Consider the following 19,147-nt stretch of genomic DNA (forward strand, 5'->3'; position numbering starts at 1 on the left):
TGCAAAGTTTGTGAGCAGTGCCCTCTGCCAAGGAGCCCCCCCATGTGCAGTGCCCTCTGCCAGGAAGCACCCCTTTGTGTAATGCCCTTAGCCAGAATGCACCCCTTTGTGCAATGCCCTCAGGCAAAGAGTGCTCCTATGTGCAGTGGCCTCAGCTAATGAGCACCACTGTGCAGTGCCCACAACCAGGGAGGGCGCCAATGTGCAGTGCCCACAGCCAGAGAACACCCTTGTGTGCAGTTCCCTTAGCCAGCAAGCACCCCAAGTGCAATGTCTTTGTGCAGTGCCCTCATACAGAGAGCGCCCCCATGTGCAGTACCCTGAGCCAGGGATTTTTTTTCCCCTGGGAAATCCAATTAAATTGAACTGATGCAGCAGATACAGTAATCTTGATAATGTATTGTGGCTCTGTGACAGGGTCCTTATTGTCCAATGTGGGACAGAGTGTCCGCTCTGATGGCTTTTTTCACACTACAGGTATCATCCTGTAAAAGCCTCCGTTGTTGTTACTCCCGGCAAAAAGTCCTGAAAACGGCCGTCAAAAAATCCCATTCATGTAAATGGGATTTTTTGATCATCCTTTTGCATCAGGTATGTCCGTTTTTACTAATGTCTTATTTTTGCCAGCACAAATGACGGTGCATGCACTAATTTTTGGTTCGCCAAAAATAATGGGGATAAAAATGGCCGTTAAAATTTAACATTGAAGTCTATGGGAAACGGATGTTCAAAAACAACATCCGTTATCATCTGTTATGGTACTTTTTTTTAACATCTGTTTTTTGTACTGATCATGCTCAGTACAGCTTTACAAAAAAAAAAGGGTTAAAAACCTGATAGAAAAACCAGATGTAACTGGTAATAACTGATAACGGATGAACAACATCAAGTTTTTTAAGGAAAAAAACATTAAAAACAATGGATGATGGTCATCAGTTATCATCCGTTATTATCAGTTATTGCATCCGTTATTGCAAAAGAACGGTAGTAAAAAAGCAGGGCGATACCTGTAGCGTGAAAGGGGCCATAGAAAAATGACCATTGAGCTTGCCTAGGATTCACTCTGTGGGCCTTCTGAAATATAACAAGAGCAGAAATTCAATGGGGTTGTCCTGGGACATAACATATTGTTTCCAAGATGAACCATATCATCTCATCTTGGAAGCCAGGCCGGCATGTTGTCAGACAGGGAACATCCCAAAGATAGAGATAGGCTTATGGTTTTCTTATTATTGCATTCGTATTTTAAACATAGAATGAAAAAAAAGGAAATCAGTGTTTTTTTCACTTTGTTTTTCAAGTTTTTTTTTCATTGTGTCTGCTCAAGATATAGGCGGAGGGCAAAGGGCAGCAAGGCAGCTATGAAGCTTAATCTCTACATTGCTTATAGGTGAACACTAATGGTGGCGGTATAAAGATCTAAATATTTGAAGAGAAAATGTTTTAAAAAAACTTCTGGAGTGGCGGTCCAGGCTCATTAAATCCCCCCCCTTTCCATTCTTGCCCATCTGCTTTTTGGTATGTCCTTTTTCAACAATAGGATGACTACATCTTGACACAAAGGAGAGAACTAATTTCCTAAGAAAATGTTAGTAGTCCCTTCTATTGAAGTCTATATCCTTCTAATCACAAAGACAAACTAGAGAGTGGATCCCGCGAACCTAATGTACAGTGTTGTCTGTTTACATATGATGCTTACCCTTAGATATAAAATAGATATTTTTCTTCCTTTGTAGAATGGAGACAGAAGAAGAACAACTCTATGGGCCTTTCTCCGACAGTGAGAATGTATCTGTGTGATTGGAGAAACAAAAATTTTGTGATCACACATAGGGAAAATTGAAAACATGGATACAGCGGAGAAGCTCGTAAACTGCACCTCCAGTGTATATCAACTCAATGGAGAGGTATGTAAGAAACATGTGACTAAGGTTATGTTTACACACTGTTTTTTTTTATGCCTTATATTAAGCCATTTTCTGTTGATACGCAGGTTTTTCAGATTTTTTCTGTGCCTTTTGACCTGTTAATTCAGCCATTTATAAATGAGTTGGTGTGCCCCCTGGTCTGTAGATAGTTTTAGGACCCCACCAAGGATTAAAAAAAATAAAAAAATTAAATACATACTCACCTCAGTTCACCAGTAGTCACCTCATCTTCATCCTGTGGCTACTAGAGGCCACGAGCATCTCTATTTTTAGGATATTCACAATGACGTCATTTAATGAGCGTCTCCTACAGAAAAAGGCCAGAGTTCATTCTCGGATGCGCTAGGACACTTGTCGCCATCTTCCCCACCAGAATTTCCCATCCCTGCTCTTAAAGAGTCTATTAACATCCGTGATAAAGTAGATATTACTAAATTTTAAACTTGAAAAATTGGTTTTCCCCATACTTGTTTTCTTAAGCCATTAATGTCTTATGATGTTAGATTGTTTTCATTATTTTTTCAATAAATAGTTTTAGGAACAAAGAGTTAAGAATTTACCCTCCTGCTATCCCATAAAGGTATCCAGTGTGAACCATAATCATAAACATCACATACAGAACCATTAAACATTAAATATGCCATTTGAAATTTGAACTATAGAATACATTTCTTATACCAGAAGAACTGTCAGAGTGTAGCCTATGAACACAAGTATTTATTTTAACAGGGAAAAGCCATACTGTATCATTTACATGACTAAGTGCAACTCCCGGTCCTATCTATTCCAATTTTCAAACAGTTGTGTTGTAAACAAAATGCTTAGCCAAAACGCATTGACTCTTTGTCTTTCCTGATGTGTTGGTGTAGATCTTTGTGCTTGTCCTTCAATAAAACAAGTTGAAGTTTACCTTGTCTGGTGATCTGGATTGTACTTTACCATTGGATTAAAATTTTTGAACTCTGGATTTAGACTTTCTTTGGATTCCTTGAGTTCTATTAAGTAAGGTTCAGTAAGAAAGAGAACAGATACCAATGTTCTGGGTGCAAATTTAGCCCCTGAGGTGAAGCATTTAGTAAAAGTCATCTTCATATCTTCAAATAAGAAGTAAAAACCCCGGATGGGCTTGCTGACTAATCAATATGAGGTGCAGAGGCATCACCTAGGCCCTGGTATCTAAGCAGTGCCAGATGTCTCTCTGCCACATTAGATACCAGTATTCTAAATAAGCAGTAAATTACACATACTGTATGCCTTTTTTTTACAGATTTTGCCTTGGGGCCTAGCATCACGTTTTGCTTCCATAGCCAAAAATAACTTTATTTTGACTCCTGTTATTCTTTTTAATAATCTCAGCTTCATGAAATTTGCTTTTTAAATGTTTAAGACCTCATCAGAATTCAACCAATTTCACTAATTTGTGACCTTTTTCTGAATCTAAATTTGACCTTTCTCTGTTCCATCACTATTCAAGCCTTTCTTCCAGTTGTCATTTATGTGTTTGTATTCTTACATTATTGTCATTGTGCACTTTGAACAACCACATCCTGTTCAGAAGATAATAAATATTCAATATCAGGAGCTCTACAGATTGTAAAAATATAACCACATTCATAAAATGCATATTCAGATTTCATTGGTGTTTGACCATTTTTATGTTGTGGCTGTGCCCATTTTGGTGCGTGGTGAAATTGTGATTTGGAGCAACACAAGACTGGTCTCTTAACCCAAGGTAAGTATGATTTTCTTGAATCATGGTTAAAAAAGAGGCTGCCCTGACTTTTGTCACACTACAGATTGTCCCAGTGTTTTGCACCAATGTTCTCAAAACTTAATAGCTTTACTATGCCAGCAATGAATTATGCTGTTCACAAACATAAGTGCCCCTTGTGTATTGCTGGTGTTGAAGTAGCTATACAAAATTGTGAGACAGCAGCCTTCCTTTATTGTCACACTTTCCTGTTGCGTTCTAGCCATTCAAGCTTAAAAATGCAGAGTCAGTGGTGGGACCTTCTCGATGAACCAGGAGAGCCTGCCTGTGGGAAAATAACCTTCATCGAAGACTTTTTAATTTTTAGGTACAGTCTACATTCGATGAAGTTGCAATTTATTTCTCCAAGGAAGAATGGGACTGCTTAAATGATGAAGAGAAAGACCTCTACAGGGAAGTGATGATAGAGAACTATCAGACCCTCCAGTCTCTAGGTAAGAGGATACTTTTTAAATTATCCATCTGACTTATATAACCAACCATGCATTTGTCTGTTTTCTTGTATCCAATAGTTTTTTTTTATTCCTCATAAATGAAATAAAGTGACATTCCCTCTTGTTGAGTGTTGTAGGACCATCATTCGTTATTAAACTCTATTTCGTTCTTCCCCACAAACTGCCCTATAATATTAGTGGTTTTCATCTAAACATATTGCCTTGTCAACAAGACTGTAAACACATTTCAACAAGACTGTAAACACATTCCGACAAGCCATCTCATAGTAATGAAAATATGTATATGAATGGAATTTGCTGGCTGGTTAATTTAAAGTGGTGGTAGATGTTACATCAGAAAGGTATTGGCTGTAATAGTTTAATAAAGCTAGCCATCACATAGTTAATTTAGCTTAATACCTCCAAATTTGTTGGGGTGACCTCGAAAATGGGGATCAACCTTTCCACACTGAATGTGGCAGGGGGTTGGTACGCAGTCCATTCATTCTCCATGGAGCCGGGTCTCCATTCTTGTGATCCGACCTCTGGGACCCCCTGCGATCAAACACTTATTTTGCATCCTGTGGATCAACACATTTTGCATCCTGTGGATCAACACAAGACAGCCATTAAAACGTATCCCCCTATACGTTTTCATGGCTGGAATACTTCTTTAAAGAGTAGCTATCACTAAACTAAATTTCCCTATTCCCCCTCCCCCTCTGTCCCTAACACTAACTACATCTATCCCTGTCTTTATTTGTTCCCAAATCCCCATGAAATTACCTTATCTAGAACAGCTGGAGGAGCTCAGAGTTGAGCTCTCTGGCGAGGACAGAAAGTGGGCAGTCCCGGCAGGCACAACGTCATCTGAAGCCTGGCCGGGGATCGCTTCCGCCGTCTTCTCTCTCCTGCATCTCGCGCGCTGCAATGAATGAGGAGAGGGAGATTTAAATTTCGCGTGCCGCGCGTGAACGAACGCTGTACTCACACTCTGCCTGTATAGGAAACAGGCAGAGCACGAGCACAGCGCTCGGGCACGCGCGGCGCGCAAAATTTAAATATCCCTGCCCGCCTTGCATCTCCCTCTCCTCATTCATGTGAACGTGCGTTTCGGGCCACGCTGCCCGGCCAGCATTGGTCCGAACGTGCTGAACGTGAGGGGAGGAAAAGTAATCCTGAGCCATATAGGGTGAGACCTAGTGGCCAGGATTACAAACGTAAAAAAAACACAAACATGATTTTTTTTAAATAAAATATATTATAAACATTTTTTTTTTTTACATACGGTAATCTTTTTAATAACATTTTTTTTTTTTTAATGAGAGTACCCATTTAAGGAACTGGAGAAACTAGAAATATTAATACTTTCTGGCTTCAGTCTTCAGAAATAAATGTGAATATATCTGAAAGGGTATCTATCACTGCTATCACAAAGAGAAGACTTTTTCTTGTATCTGTTTCGTAAGGAATTTTTCAGGAAATGCTGAATGTTTAGTGATAGCACTGCTATTTTCATAAACTACCCAAGTCCCTTTTTCTTATGTTGGCATCAAGGCAGAACAAGGTACCAGACAGACTAATGATTTTTATGTGTAAGTTTAAAGATTTTTTTTCTTTTATTTCTTTTTTCATTGAGCAGATAGCTTGGTGAGTGATTACTTCTTAATGGAAAATGAAGCACCATACAGCAGTGGTCATCTGCAGTAATAGTAAAACCAACCTTTATTACATCCACAAAAGAGTTTGTGGTTATGAGTTGTCAAAAGGAGGCCAATTAACAACTTAACGTAGAAAGCTTGGATACATTTTAAATGATGATGTCAAAGCTGCCACTTTGGGTGCTTCCTAAGTATGGTGTCCATCTGGACATATGTCTGCACCTTCTTGCCTAGTAGACTAGAGTGGCTAAACCCTTCCCCTATTACTGTAACTCCTCAAATATCATGAACTGGCTAACCCATCCTTCTTCAACTTTTTTTTCAGGTTTAGGTGGAATAAAGTGTTTTTTCAAAAATTCTTCCATTTTCATATGGGTTTCATTTTAAAAGAACAATCGGCCATCTTGTGTGATTGATGTGGTGACATGGATTGTGAGATTGGTGTGGTACTTTTTATGGAAAACTTTCAATAAATACATATTTCATCATATCTTGTATTTTTTCTAAGTGTGGTGTGTGTTATATATGTTGTGTAATGTGTGACTAACAACAAAGATGTTATAAATTATAAAAACATATAAAAGATCAAGGTCTGGATATCCAACGTGACTTGTAAAATCCCAAAACTGCATTGACACTTTTTTCCATTTAAGTAATGGTTATTTTTTCTAGCAAATATGCTAAGGTAATATTGCATGTCATGTCAATTTGTAAAAATCTAGGGTGCCCCTGGTACTCCCAGTACTGCATTTTGTCACCTATGATGAAGAGCAACCAGCACATTGTAGTTCTAGGTACTGCTTCTGTGGGTTTGACACTTAGCTATTGACCTTTTTATTGCTTAAAGGGGTTATCCACCATAAGGTGATTTTATTACGTACCTGGCAGACAGTAATGGACATGCTTAGGAAGGATCTGCACTTGTCTTGGGGCTAAATGGCTATGTTGTGAGATTACCATAACACCGTGGCTAGCTTTTAGTGAACTGGTATTTCCTGTTTGAGTTTTTCTTTTTTGCCTACAAATCCCACAATTCCATTTTCCTCCCTCCCACACATCAGCCACCCCACCCATTGAAACATAAATGAGCTGCATTCATTCATTCAAAAGACCTGTGGTTTTCAATCGGTGCCTACAGCTGTTGCATTAGTTGCAGATTGATCGCTCCACCCAGTGAAGCAGACAGGCTCCCTGTCATCAGCTGATTAGTGAGTCAGGTCTCAGCCACATTGCAACCTGGGAAAAATCTCAGACAACAGTAATTTTGTATGCTGGTAAAAATATATATTGGGGTGAAAATCACATAAGAATTGTGAGAAAACCGTCACACACAGGTACAGACACTATATTATGAACTACACTAACTTTACAGCCCCTGTAGCATAGTCAAATAAAAAAAATCCTGGAATACCTCTTTAAAAATGGTGGTAGTGGTAATGTAACTATTGTCAGTTACAGTGTTCTGATTATGATGTGATGTAATATGATACTAGTACTGGGCAAGGTAAGTGCTCACCTCACTGTAAAGAACATTGTATAGTCCGAGAAAATAAGTCCAGTTCTCTTCTTTGTCAGAGTTATTGGCTAAAATAGGATTGGATCTTATGTAAAAACAGAAAATCTTTTCCCAAGGTATTTTTGGGAAAGCATTTCCCAAAATATGTGGCTTATATGCACAATCAAAAAAAAAGCAGTTATTAGTTATTCTTGACTTTTTTTTTTGTCTTTGTGATGTAAGTTTGATTCAGACCCCTTTAACATGTTTTGAGCTATGTTCAAAGTATAGATTGGGATATTGGCCTACCCACTTAAATAGACTGACCGTAGACTAATTGTGACTTCATCCTGAACTGAACTTAAGTTTTGCAAAAGTAAACAGGCAGGTCTTGAGTATCCCACAATATTCACTAAGATACCTCTTTCCAGATCCTGATGTATACTGGCAATGTACAGCCCCAACATTGTGTGAACCCAGCCTAGAAGTTTACATCAGGTTTTGCTGATGTATATCCTGTATGTATTTGCTAAATATATGTGTGCAGCCTAAACTGTCTTAGAGTCATTGTTGAATGAAATCTCCAGGAAAAAAAAAAAGTTTAACCTCTTAAGGACTCAGGGCGTACCTGTACGCCCTGAGCCCGATCCCAGTGTGAAAAACGGGGTCACGCCATGACCCCGCATCACACCGGGTTGGTCCCGGCTGCTAACGATAGCCGGGACCCTGGGCTAACAGCGCGCGGCACCGATAGTTGTGCTGCGTGCTGTTAACCCTTCAGACGCGGCGATCAAAGTTGACCGCCGCATCTGAAAACGAAAGTAAACGCTTCCCGGCAGCTCAGTCGGGCTGATCGGGACATCGTGATAAAATCGCGATGTTTCGATCAGCTGGGACGCAGGCGGAGGTCTCCTTACCTGACTCCGCGGCGTCCGATCGTCGATTGATTGATCCAAGCCTGAGCTACAGGCTTGAGCAATCAAGCCCCTATCTGACTGATCCGTGCAAAGCTATGGCTTTGCAGGGATCAGCATAGGAGATCAGTGTGTGCAGTGTTATAGGTCCCTATGGGAGCTATAGCACAGCAAAAAAAAGTGAAAAACAAAAGTGAAAAAAGGTCATTTAACCCCTTCCTTAATAAAAGTTTGAATCACCCCCCTTTTCCCATAAAAAAAAAAACTGTGTAAATAAAAATTTAACATATGTGGTATCGCCGCGTGTGTAAATGTCCGAACTATAAAATGATATAATTAATTAAACCGCACGGTCAATGGTGTACGCGCAAAAAAATTCCAAAGTCCAAAATAGCGTATTTTTGGTCACTTTTTATACATTGACATGAGTCATTTGGCAGACAGGCTAGGAGCTACTACAGCTGTCGCTGCATTTTCTGTGTAGCATGCAAAGTAGTTCATGCAGGTGCTACTTGCTGGTCAAAATGTCATGTTCACCAATGGCTCCAGCTACAGTACAGTCTTGAAGAGGACAGTGGCCGTTTTTCACAATGGCATCATTAAGGTAACTAGTATTATATTTTTAGATTTCAGCTACAAGTGGTTGTCTAAAAGCTGAATTTTCTGTTTTTACGCAGAAGTTTACTTTAAAGATTCCCTATCATTTAAAAAAAAACTTTTCAGTTTTTAATCAATGCCTGAAGTTGATTAAAAATAAATGACAAATATAGTAATGACTACTCCTTTTTGCTGGATCCACCTTTGGCTTTGACTTTCTTCCAAAAGACACTGAGCATGAATTTTCTAACTGAATTTTCAAAAATTTTAGCATTAATGGCACCATGTAAGGGTGTGTAAAATCACCCTTACATAATAAGAGCATCCGACTCTCCCCTAGAGATACATAAAGGGAACTTGTCAGCCGCCACTTCGTGCGGGGATCAACGCGCTCTGTTCCTGGGGAGAGCCGGGGTCCCGTGCCGGAGATTGTAGGGGGTCCCAGCAGTTGGACCCCCCTCGATCTAAAACCTGTCCCCTATCGTTTGGATAGAGGATATGTTTTTCAGCATGATAGTTCTCCTTTAACCCCTTGAGGACCGGGCCCTTTTTTCATTTTTGCACTTTTGTTTTTTCCTCCTCTTCTAAAAATCATAACACTTTCAATTTTGTAACTACAGACCCATATGAGGGCTTGTTTTTTTGCGCCACCAATTTTACTTTGTAATGACATCAGTCATTACACCATAAAATCTATGGCGAAACAAAAAAAAAATTGTGGGACAAAATTGAAAAAAATAAAAAAAGCCATTTTGTAACTTTTGAGGCTTTCAATTCAATTTACTTTTTGGTAAAAAGGGCACCTTATATTTATTCTGTATGTTCATACGATTAAAATGATACCCAACTTATATAAAGTTTAATTTTGTTTTACTTCTTTTAAAAAATTTGAAATTTTTGTACGAAAATCAGTATGTTTAAAAATGTTGTCTTCTGACCCCTACAACTTTATTTTTCTGTATATGTAGTTTATATTATTTTGTTTTGATGAAATTTTTGCTCACTTTTTTTAGGTTAGATTATTTTTTAGGGTATACAAAAGTGACCAAAAATATGCAATTCTGAACTTTGGTATTTTTTTTATGAATACGCCATTGACCATGCAGTTTAAGTAGCAATGCATTTTTATAGTTTGAACATTTACACACGCGATTTGAACATTTATGATCGGTGATGTCCGGCATTAGCCACGGGTCCCGGCACCGGAGGTCACTTACCATCGGCAGCGGGCAGCGATGACGTGCGGCTAGCTCCCTGGTGCAGACTATGGAAGCTGGTGAGTTTCCTAGCAACATCTGGATGACTACAGTTTGGAGACCACTATACCGTGATCTCTAAACTGTAGCCCGCCAGATGTTCCAAAACTACAACTTCCAGCTGTTTGGGCATGCTGGGATTTGTAGTTTTGCAACAGCTGGAGGGCTACAGTTTAGAGATCACTGTGCAGTAGTCTCTAAACTGTGGCCCTCTAGATCTTGCAAAACTACAACGCCTAGCATGCCTACACAGCAGTTTGCTGTCTGGGCATGCCGGCATTTGTAGTTTTGCAACATCTGGAGGGTTTCTAAACCGTGGCCCTCTAAATCTTGCAAAACTACAACTCCCAGCATGCACGAACAGCAAACGGCTGTCTCGCCATGCTGGGAGTTGTAGTTGCGTAGATTTGCCCCCCCCCCCCCCCCATGTCAATGTACAGGGTACAAATTTTCCGCAGCGGCTCAAACTTCTCGCGGGAAACTCAACGTAAACTCCCGCCTGTGTGAATGTGCCCTGAAAAACACTACACTAACACATAATAAAGGGTAAAATACTACATATACACCCCCTTACTTGGTCCTCCCCAATAAAAATTAAAAATGTATCGTACGGCAGTGTTTCCAAAACGGAGCCTCCTGCTGTTGCCAAACAACAACTCCCAGCATTTCTGGACAGCCATTGACTGTCCAGGCATGCTGGAATTTTAGCAACAGCTGGAGGCACCCTGTTTCGGAATCACTGGCGTAGAATACCCCTATGTACACCCCTATGCAATCTCTAATTAAGTCCTCAAATGCGCATGGCGCTCTCTCACTTCGGAGCCCTGTCGTATTTCAAAGAAACAGTTTAGGGCCACATATGGGGTATTTTCGTACTCGGGAGCAATTGAGTTACAAATTTTGGGGGGCTTTTTCTCCTTTTACCCCTTAGGAAAAGGAAAAGTTGGGGTCTACACCAGCCTGTTAGTGTAAAAAAATATATACATTTTTACACTAACATGCTGGTGTTGCCCCATACTTTTTATTTTCACAAGAGGTAAAAAGGAAAAAAAGACCCCCAAAATTTGTAACGCAATCTCACCTGAGTACGGAAATACCCCATATGTGGGTGTAAAATGCTCTGCAGACGCACAACAAGGCTTAGGAGTGTGACCCCATTTTGGAAACTACACCCCTCACGTAATAATAAGGGGGTATAGTGAGCCTTAAAGTAGCATTGAACAGTGTATGCAATCAAACGATTGCGTGGTATAGCCCCCTAAGGGGATTAAAAAAAAAAAAAGTAAAAAGTGGTAAAAAAAAATGAGAATACATGTGAATAAGCCCCCCTAATAAAAATTTTAATCATCCCTCTTTTCCTATTTTAAAAAAAAATAAAATAATGTAATAATAAAAAAAAAAAATCATGTGTGGTACTGCCGCGTGCATAAATGTCCGAACTATTAAAATATAAGGTTAGCTAAACCGCACGATCAATGGCGTACATGTAAAAAAATAATAAAGTATAATAAAAGGGAATTTTTGGTCACTTCATATACCATAAAAATATTAATAAAAAGCGATCAAAAAGTCCCATCAAAACAAAAATGGTACCGATGAAAACTAAAGATGACAGCGCAAAAAAATTGCCCTCATATAGCCCCATACATGGAAAAATAAAAAAAGTTATAGGGTCAGAAGATGACCATTTTAAACATACTAATTTTGGTGCATGTAGTTATAATTTTAGTAAAATAAATAAAGCCTACATAAATTGGCTATCCCTGTAACTGTATGGACCTACAGAATAAAGATAATGTGTAATTTTTACCAAAAAAGTGCACTTCATAGAAATGGAAGTCCCAAAAATTTAGCAAAATGACGTTTTTCTTTTCATTTCTCACCACAAATAATTTTTTTTCCGCCGCAGATTATGTTATAAAATAAGTGATCTCATTACAAAGTACAATTGGTGACGCAAAAAACAAGCCCTTATATGGCTCTGTAGGTGCAAAATTTAACACGTTATGATTTTTAGAAGATGAGGAGGAAAAAACGAAAGTGCAAAAACGAAGATTGTTTGAGTCTTTAAGGGGTTAAATGGGCACTCTCATTAAAACAAATTTTTGCTTTGGTTAAAAAAATGAAGTTTTCTATGTTTTATTTGTGCTTAAAAAAGCTCAAGAGCACATTTTCCCCCATCTCATACACAGACTTTGGACCGAAGTCCAAACACAGGAAGTGCAGCCTGGAGTGCTGAGGGGGGGGGGGGGGGTGTCCAACCAACAGCATATGGCAGTTAAGTGTGAGAGGAGCTATGATTAGATGAGGCAGGACACACCCCCCTCAGCACTCCAGGCTGCACTTTCTGTGTTTGGACCTCGGTCCTAAGTCTCTTGGGGGAAAATGTGCTCTTGAGCTTTTTTAAGCACAAATAAAACATAGAAAACTTCATTTTTTTTAAACAAAGTATATTACAAATATTTTTGATTTACCATAAGGAGTGCAATAGCAAAAAATTAATTCTAATGAGAGTTACCCTTTAACCCCTTAACGACGAAGGACGTATATTTACGTCCTCGGCCAGCTCCCGCGATATGCCACAGGGTCACGCAACATATCGAGTTGGTCCCGGCGGCTATCAATGGCCGGGACCCGCGGCTAATACAGGACATCACCGATCGCAGTGATTCCCTGTATTAACCCTTCAGACGCGGCAATCAAAGCTGACTGCCGCGTCTGAAGTGAAAGTGAAAGTAAACCGGCTGCTCAGTCGGGCTGTTCGGGACCGCCGCGGTGAAATCGCGGCGTGCCGAACAGCTTACATGACACCAGGAGGGCCCTTACCTGCCTCCTCGGTGTCCGATCGATGAATGACTGCTCCGTGCCTGAGATCCATTCAGGAGCAGTCAAGCGCCGATAACACTGATCACAGGCGTGTTAATACACGCTAGTGATCAGCATGAGAGATCAGTGTGTGCAGTATTATAGGTCCCTATGGGACCTATAACACTGCAAAATAAAAGTTAAAAAAAAAGTGTTAATTCCTTAAGGACTAAGCGATTTCAAGTTTTAGCATTTTCGTTTTTTCCACCTTGCCGTTAAAAAAATCATAACCCTTTCAATTTTGCACCTAAAAATCAGTATTATGGCTAATTTTTGCGCCAACAATTCTACTTTACAGTGACATTAGTAATTTTACCGAAAAATTCACGGTGAAACGGAAAAAAAATTCATTGTGCGGCAAACTTGAAGAAAAAATGCCATTTTGTAAATTTTGGGGGCTTCCGTTTCTACGCAGTACATTTTTTGGTAAAAATGACCCCTTATCTTTATTCTGTAGGTCCATACGGTTAAAATTATACCCTACTTGTATAGGTTTGATTTTGTATTACTTCGGAAAAAAATCATAAATACATGCAGGAAAATGTATACGTTTAAAATTGTCATTTTCTGAGCCCTATAACTTTTTTTATTTTTCTGTGTTCAGGGTGCTATGATGGCTCATTTTTTGCGGTGCCATTTTTGTTCTGATCAGACTTTTTGATCACTTTTTATTCACTTTTTTATGGTATAAAAAGTGATCAAAAATGCGCTATTTTGGACTTTTGAATTTTTTTGCGCGTACGCCATTGAACATGCGGTTTTAAAAACGGTATATTTTTATAATTCAGACATTTCCGCACGCGGTGATACCACATATGTTTATTTTTATTTACACTGTTTTAGTTTGTTACTAGGAAATGCCGGGTGATTTAAACTTTTAATTCAGAAGGGAATACCTGAAAGGGTTAACTTTTTTTTAACACTTTTTTCTTTTTGCGAGCGCATAGCTCCTATAGGGACCTATGAGCTTGCAATGGCTGATTGCATACACAGATTGTTGCCTTCCCGTTGCATGGCAACAAGCTGTGTAATCTGCAGTTGATTGCTCCAGCCTGTAACTCAGGCATGGAGCAATCAATCAGAGCCGAGACACCGACGGAAGAAGATAGGGACCTTCTTCTCTCCGGGTAGAGAGACTGAGCAGCCAGGAAGCATTTACTTTCACTTTCGATGTGGCGCTCAGCTTTGAGCGCCGCATCGGAAGGGTTAATAGCGCGTGGCCGAACGGTCGCGGCCGCGCGCTATTAGCCGCGGGTCCCGGCTGTGAATAGGCGCCGGGACCATCCCGCTATTATAGACATGGACCGAACTTAGGACATACTCATATGTCCTAAGTCCTTAAGGGGTTAATAAAGGTCATTTAACCCCTTCCCTAATAAAAGTTTGAATCACCCCCCTTTTCCCATAAAAAAAATAAAACAGTGTAAATAAAAATAAATATATGTGGTATCGCCACGTGCGTAAATGTCCGAACTATAAAAATATATCATTAATTAAACCACATGGTCAATGGCGTACGCGCAAAAAAGTACATAAAAGCGTCACTTTTTATACCATTAAAAATGAATAAAAAGTGATCAAAAAGTCCGATCAAAACAAAAATGGTACCGATAAAAACTTCAGATCACTGCGCAAAAAATGAGTCCTCATACCTGTACGTTGAAAAATAAAAAAGTTATAGGGGTCAGAAGATGACATTTTTAAACGTATACATTTTCCTGCATGTAGTTATGATTTTTTCCAGAAGTACAACAAAATCAAACCTATATAAGTAGGGTATCATTTTAACCATATGGACCTACAGAATAATGATAACGTGTCATTTTTACCGAAATATGCACTGCGTAGAAATGGAAGCTCCCAAAATTTACATAATGGCATTTTTTCTTCGATTTTGTCGCACAAGGATTTTTTTTCCGTTTCGCCGTGAACTTTTGGGTAAAATGACTAATGTCACTGCAAAGTAGAATTGGTGACGCAAAAAATAAGCCATAATATGGATTTTTAGGTGGAAAATTGAAAGGGTTATGATTTTTAAAAACTAAGGAGGAAAAAACGAAAGTGCAAAAACTGAAAAACCCTGTGTCCTTAAGGCGTTAAGGGTATGGTCCCACATAGTGCATCCGCAGCATATGTCTGTGAGTACACTGTGTATGTGCGCGTGACTTTAGCAGCAATTGCATAGTGGGCACATTGTAGGGGCAGTCAGTAGCGTCAAATACGCTGCAGATTCGCTATGTATGACCTTACCCTTAAGATGTTTCTATACCTTGATTGGTTAATTAAGTACATTGGACAGACATGATTTGGAAAGATACAGCCCTGTCTGTGTCAGGTCTCACAACTGACGATGCATATCAGAGCAAAATTCAGGCAATGAGGAGGAAAGAAATGCCTGTAGAGAAAGGATTGTGTGGAGGCACAGATTTGGAGAAGGATAAATAAAATTCTGGTGCACAGAAAGTTCCCAATAGCACAGTGGCCTCCATAATTCTTGAAGGAAATCTGTCACCAGTGTCACTTGCACCAACATGTCGGTACCGACAGGTAGTGCAGGTGACACTGGTGATAACAGTACTTGCCTTGTCCCGTTCTGTGGCGGGGATCTCTTGTAATTTCTTCCTTTAGTTTCGCTCTGGGCACCCGGCTTGGGGAATGGGCTGAGCTTACTGACGTCACCGCTGCTGCTCTCTCACAGAGAGATGCAGCAGTGGCTCGGGGCATGGACGGAGATTAGTGACGTCACCGCTGCTGCTCCCTGCTGTGTCCCACTGTGAGAGAACAGCAGCGGTGACGTCAGTAAGCTCCCCCGGTGCCCCAAGCCGGGTGCCTGGAGCGAAGCTAACGGAAGAGATTACAGGAGATTCCTGCCATATAACGGGACAAGGTAAGTACCATCACCAGTGTCACCTGCACTATCTGTCGGTACCGACAGGTTAGTGCAGGTGACACTGGTGACAGACTTCCATTAAATGGAAGACATTTGAAACAACCAAGACTTTTCCTAGAGCTGGCCACTCTATCAAACTATGTAATCTGGAGAGCAGGGTCTTGGTAATGAAAGAACAACAAGAAAAAAAACGTGGTTTCAAATGGCAGGAGGTGCTCAACCCCAAATGCAGTTGTGCATTTATCCCGGGGGAGCAGATCCTGTGCTTGTGTTCCGTTGCTAAGGGCGATCCCCAGCATAAAATGCATACAATGGGGGATGCCTGCAGCAGACTACAAGTGCCACAATAGCATCCTACACCTGATGACAAGTGTGGATGTGTAATATATAGAATAATACATACATTTTGGTGCACTACGGTGGTAGATGTAGACAGTAACATATGACTAACCCTCAAAATGATGTTAAAATTTAGACATTAGCCAGTATATCCTTACATGAAGGACATACCTGAGCCCATACGCCAACGCCAAGGTCTCTCAAGTGGTACGGGACCTAACACTAAATCTACCTGTGCCGTATGGGCAATACCAGGGGCCAGTGGGCAATTACAGCAGCATTAGGTCTGACTCACAGCCTGCTCCCAGTTCACTCCAGTGTGGCTGTGCACACATACAATGGGAGGAGGGAGGAAGGACATGAGCCACACACAAGTAGGCTGATATGTTGACGGCCTCACAGGTGCACCAAAATGCTGCCTATAATAGTGATTAAGGCGCATTAGATATGGAGTTTATACACCTCCAAGTAGGGATCGACCGATATCGATTTTTTAAATCAATGAACTGCAGCGGCTTTTGCGTTGCCAGAGACCGCCGCCCACTTCTCTCCCCCTGCTTGTCCTGAGTCTAACCACCACAGTTGCCCCATCGCCTCCCCCCCCCATCCTCTGCCCACATACCGCCGCCGCTGCCCCATTGCCTCCCCCCATCCTCTGGCCACATGCCGCTGCCTTATCGCCTCCCCCCCATCCTCTGCCCACATACTGCCGCTGCCCCATCGCCTCCCCCCATCCCCGGTGTTATAATTAACTGTTCCCGGGGTCCGCGATCCTTCTGGCTCCGTCGGTGTCACTTGTCATTACGCAGCGCACAGCAATAGCGCAGGAGCCAGAAGGATCGCAGACCCCGGGGACAGGTAATTATAACACGGGGGATGGGGGGGAGGCGATGGGGCAGCTGTGGCGATGGTCGTCTCGGGGCATTATCGGCATATCGGTAAGGTAATTGCCGATACCGATAATGTCCTAAATCGCGATTATTGGCCGATAATATCGGCCAAACCAATAATTGGTCGATCCCTACTTCCAAGTACAAGATTTGAACAACAAGAAAAAAAACGTGGTTTCAAAGGGCAGGAAATGCTCAACCCCAAATGCAGCTGTTCATCTATGTTGAGGGAGCAGATCCTGCACTTGTGATCCGTTGCTAAGGGCGATCCCCTGCATAAAATGCATACAATGGGGGATGCCTGCATCATACTACAAGTGCCACAGTGGCATCATACACTCGAAGAAGGCACACCCTAGGGACAATCAGTAGCGTCAAATATGCTGAAAAGTCGCTACGTATGACCTTACACTTAAGATATTTCTACACCTTGATTGGTTAATTAAGTTGATTAGACATGATTTGGAAAGATACAGCCCTGTCTGTGAGGTCTCACAGCTGTCGATGCATATCAGAGCAAAATTCAGGCCATGAGGAGGAAAGAACGGATTGAGAAAGGATTGTGTGGAGGCACAGATTTGGAGAAGGATAAATAAAATTCTGGTGCAGAGAAAGTTCCCAATAGCACAGTGGTCTCCATAATTCTTAAAGGAAGTCTGCCACCAGTCTCACCTGCACTAACCTGTCGGTACCGACAGGTAGTGCAGGTGACACTGGTGACAACAGTACTTACCTTGTCCGGTTCAGTGGCGGGGATCTCCTGTAATCTCTAGTGTTGCTCGCGAATATTCGCAATTCGAATTTTATTCGCGAATAACGCATATTCGCGAATTCACAAATATTCGCGAATATAGCGCTATATATTCGTAATTACGAATATTCGGGGTTTTTTTTTTTTTTTTTTTTCACAGTACACATCACAGTGATCATCCCTCTCTGCTTCCAGCTTATGTGGTGTAAGAAGGCTCTAATACTACTGTGTGAGACTGGTGTGTGAATTTTCGCATATGCGAATTTTCGCTTATGCTAATTTTGTATATGCAAATTTCCGCTTATGTTAATTTTCGCACACGCGAATATTCGCATATTGCGAAAATAAAACGAGAATATTACGAATATGCGAATATTCGCGAATATGACAAATATTCGTCCATATATTCGCGAATATTCGCAAATTCGAATATGGCCTATGCCGCTCAACACTAGTAATCTCTTCCGTTAGTTTCACTCCGGGCACCCGGCTTGGGGCGCGGGCGGAGCTTACTGACATCAGCGCTGCTGTTCTCTCACTGCGAGACCCAGCAGGGAGCAGCAGCGGCTTGGGGCATGGGGCATGGGCAAAGCTTAGTGACGTCACTGCTGCTGCTGAAACAACCAAGACTTTTCCTAGAGCTGGCCACTCTATCAAACTATGTAATCTGGAGAGAAGGGTCTTGGTAAGAGAGGTGACCAAGAATCCAATGGTTTGGATGAGCTCCTAAGAACCTGTGTGCAGATAGAAGGAACTTCCAGAAGGTAAACAATCACTGCAGCAATCCGCCGATCTGGGCCAGAAAGAAGCCTCTTCTCAGTAAAGGACAAATTTAAGGCCACCTGGCATTTGCAAAAAAGCTCCTTAAAGGGGTACTCTGCCAGAAAACATATTCCCTATCCAAAGGATAGGAGATTAAATATCTTATCACGGGTGTCCCGCTGCTGGGGCACCCCAGTCATCCGGTGCATGGAGCGGAGCTGCCACTCCCCCTCCATTCATGTCTATGGTAGGAGGCGATCTCCGCTGTGGCACCCCAGTCATCCGGTGCACGGAGCGGAGCCGCCACTCCCCCTCCATTCATGTCTATGGAAGGAGGCATGCTGCTATGTACTAGCCATCACGCCCCCTCCCATAGACATGAATGGAGGGGCGTGGTGTGACGTCACGAACGCGGATGCTCTTTTGGATAGGGGATAAGATGTAGGGCGGAGTACCCCTTTAAAGGGGTTGTCCCATTAGGAAAAAAAATCTACACAGATGCATTATGTAATTATACATATTTTAAACGTGCAATCATTTTTAAATGTCCTGTTTGAGAAATATAAGGTTACTAATCCGCCATGTGCCTGCTTT

At 41.3% G+C, this 19,147-nt stretch overlaps 1 protein-coding gene across 4 annotated transcripts in view; it reads left to right on the forward strand.

The window, feature by feature from the left end:
• The window catches only part of LOC130282777 (zinc finger protein 84-like), a 77,382-nt gene that overhangs the window by 33,952 nt on the left and 24,283 nt on the right, over positions 1-19,147 (forward strand). For all 4 annotated transcript variants that reach the window (XM_056531483.1, XM_056531481.1, XM_056531482.1 and 1 more), the window contains exons 2-3: positions 1,737-1,907; positions 4,007-4,133. In XM_056531483.1, the coding sequence (XP_056387458.1) occupies positions 1,848-1,907; positions 4,007-4,133 (187 nt within the window). In that variant the 5' untranslated portion in view covers positions 1,737-1,847. The remainder of the gene's footprint in view (positions 1-1,736; positions 1,908-4,006; positions 4,134-19,147) is intronic.

The sequence above is a fragment of the Hyla sarda genome, chromosome 7, assembly GCF_029499605.1.
Source record: "Hyla sarda isolate aHylSar1 chromosome 7, aHylSar1.hap1, whole genome shotgun sequence".
In the NCBI taxonomy this organism is placed as follows: domain Eukaryota; kingdom Metazoa; phylum Chordata; class Amphibia; order Anura; family Hylidae; genus Hyla; species Hyla sarda.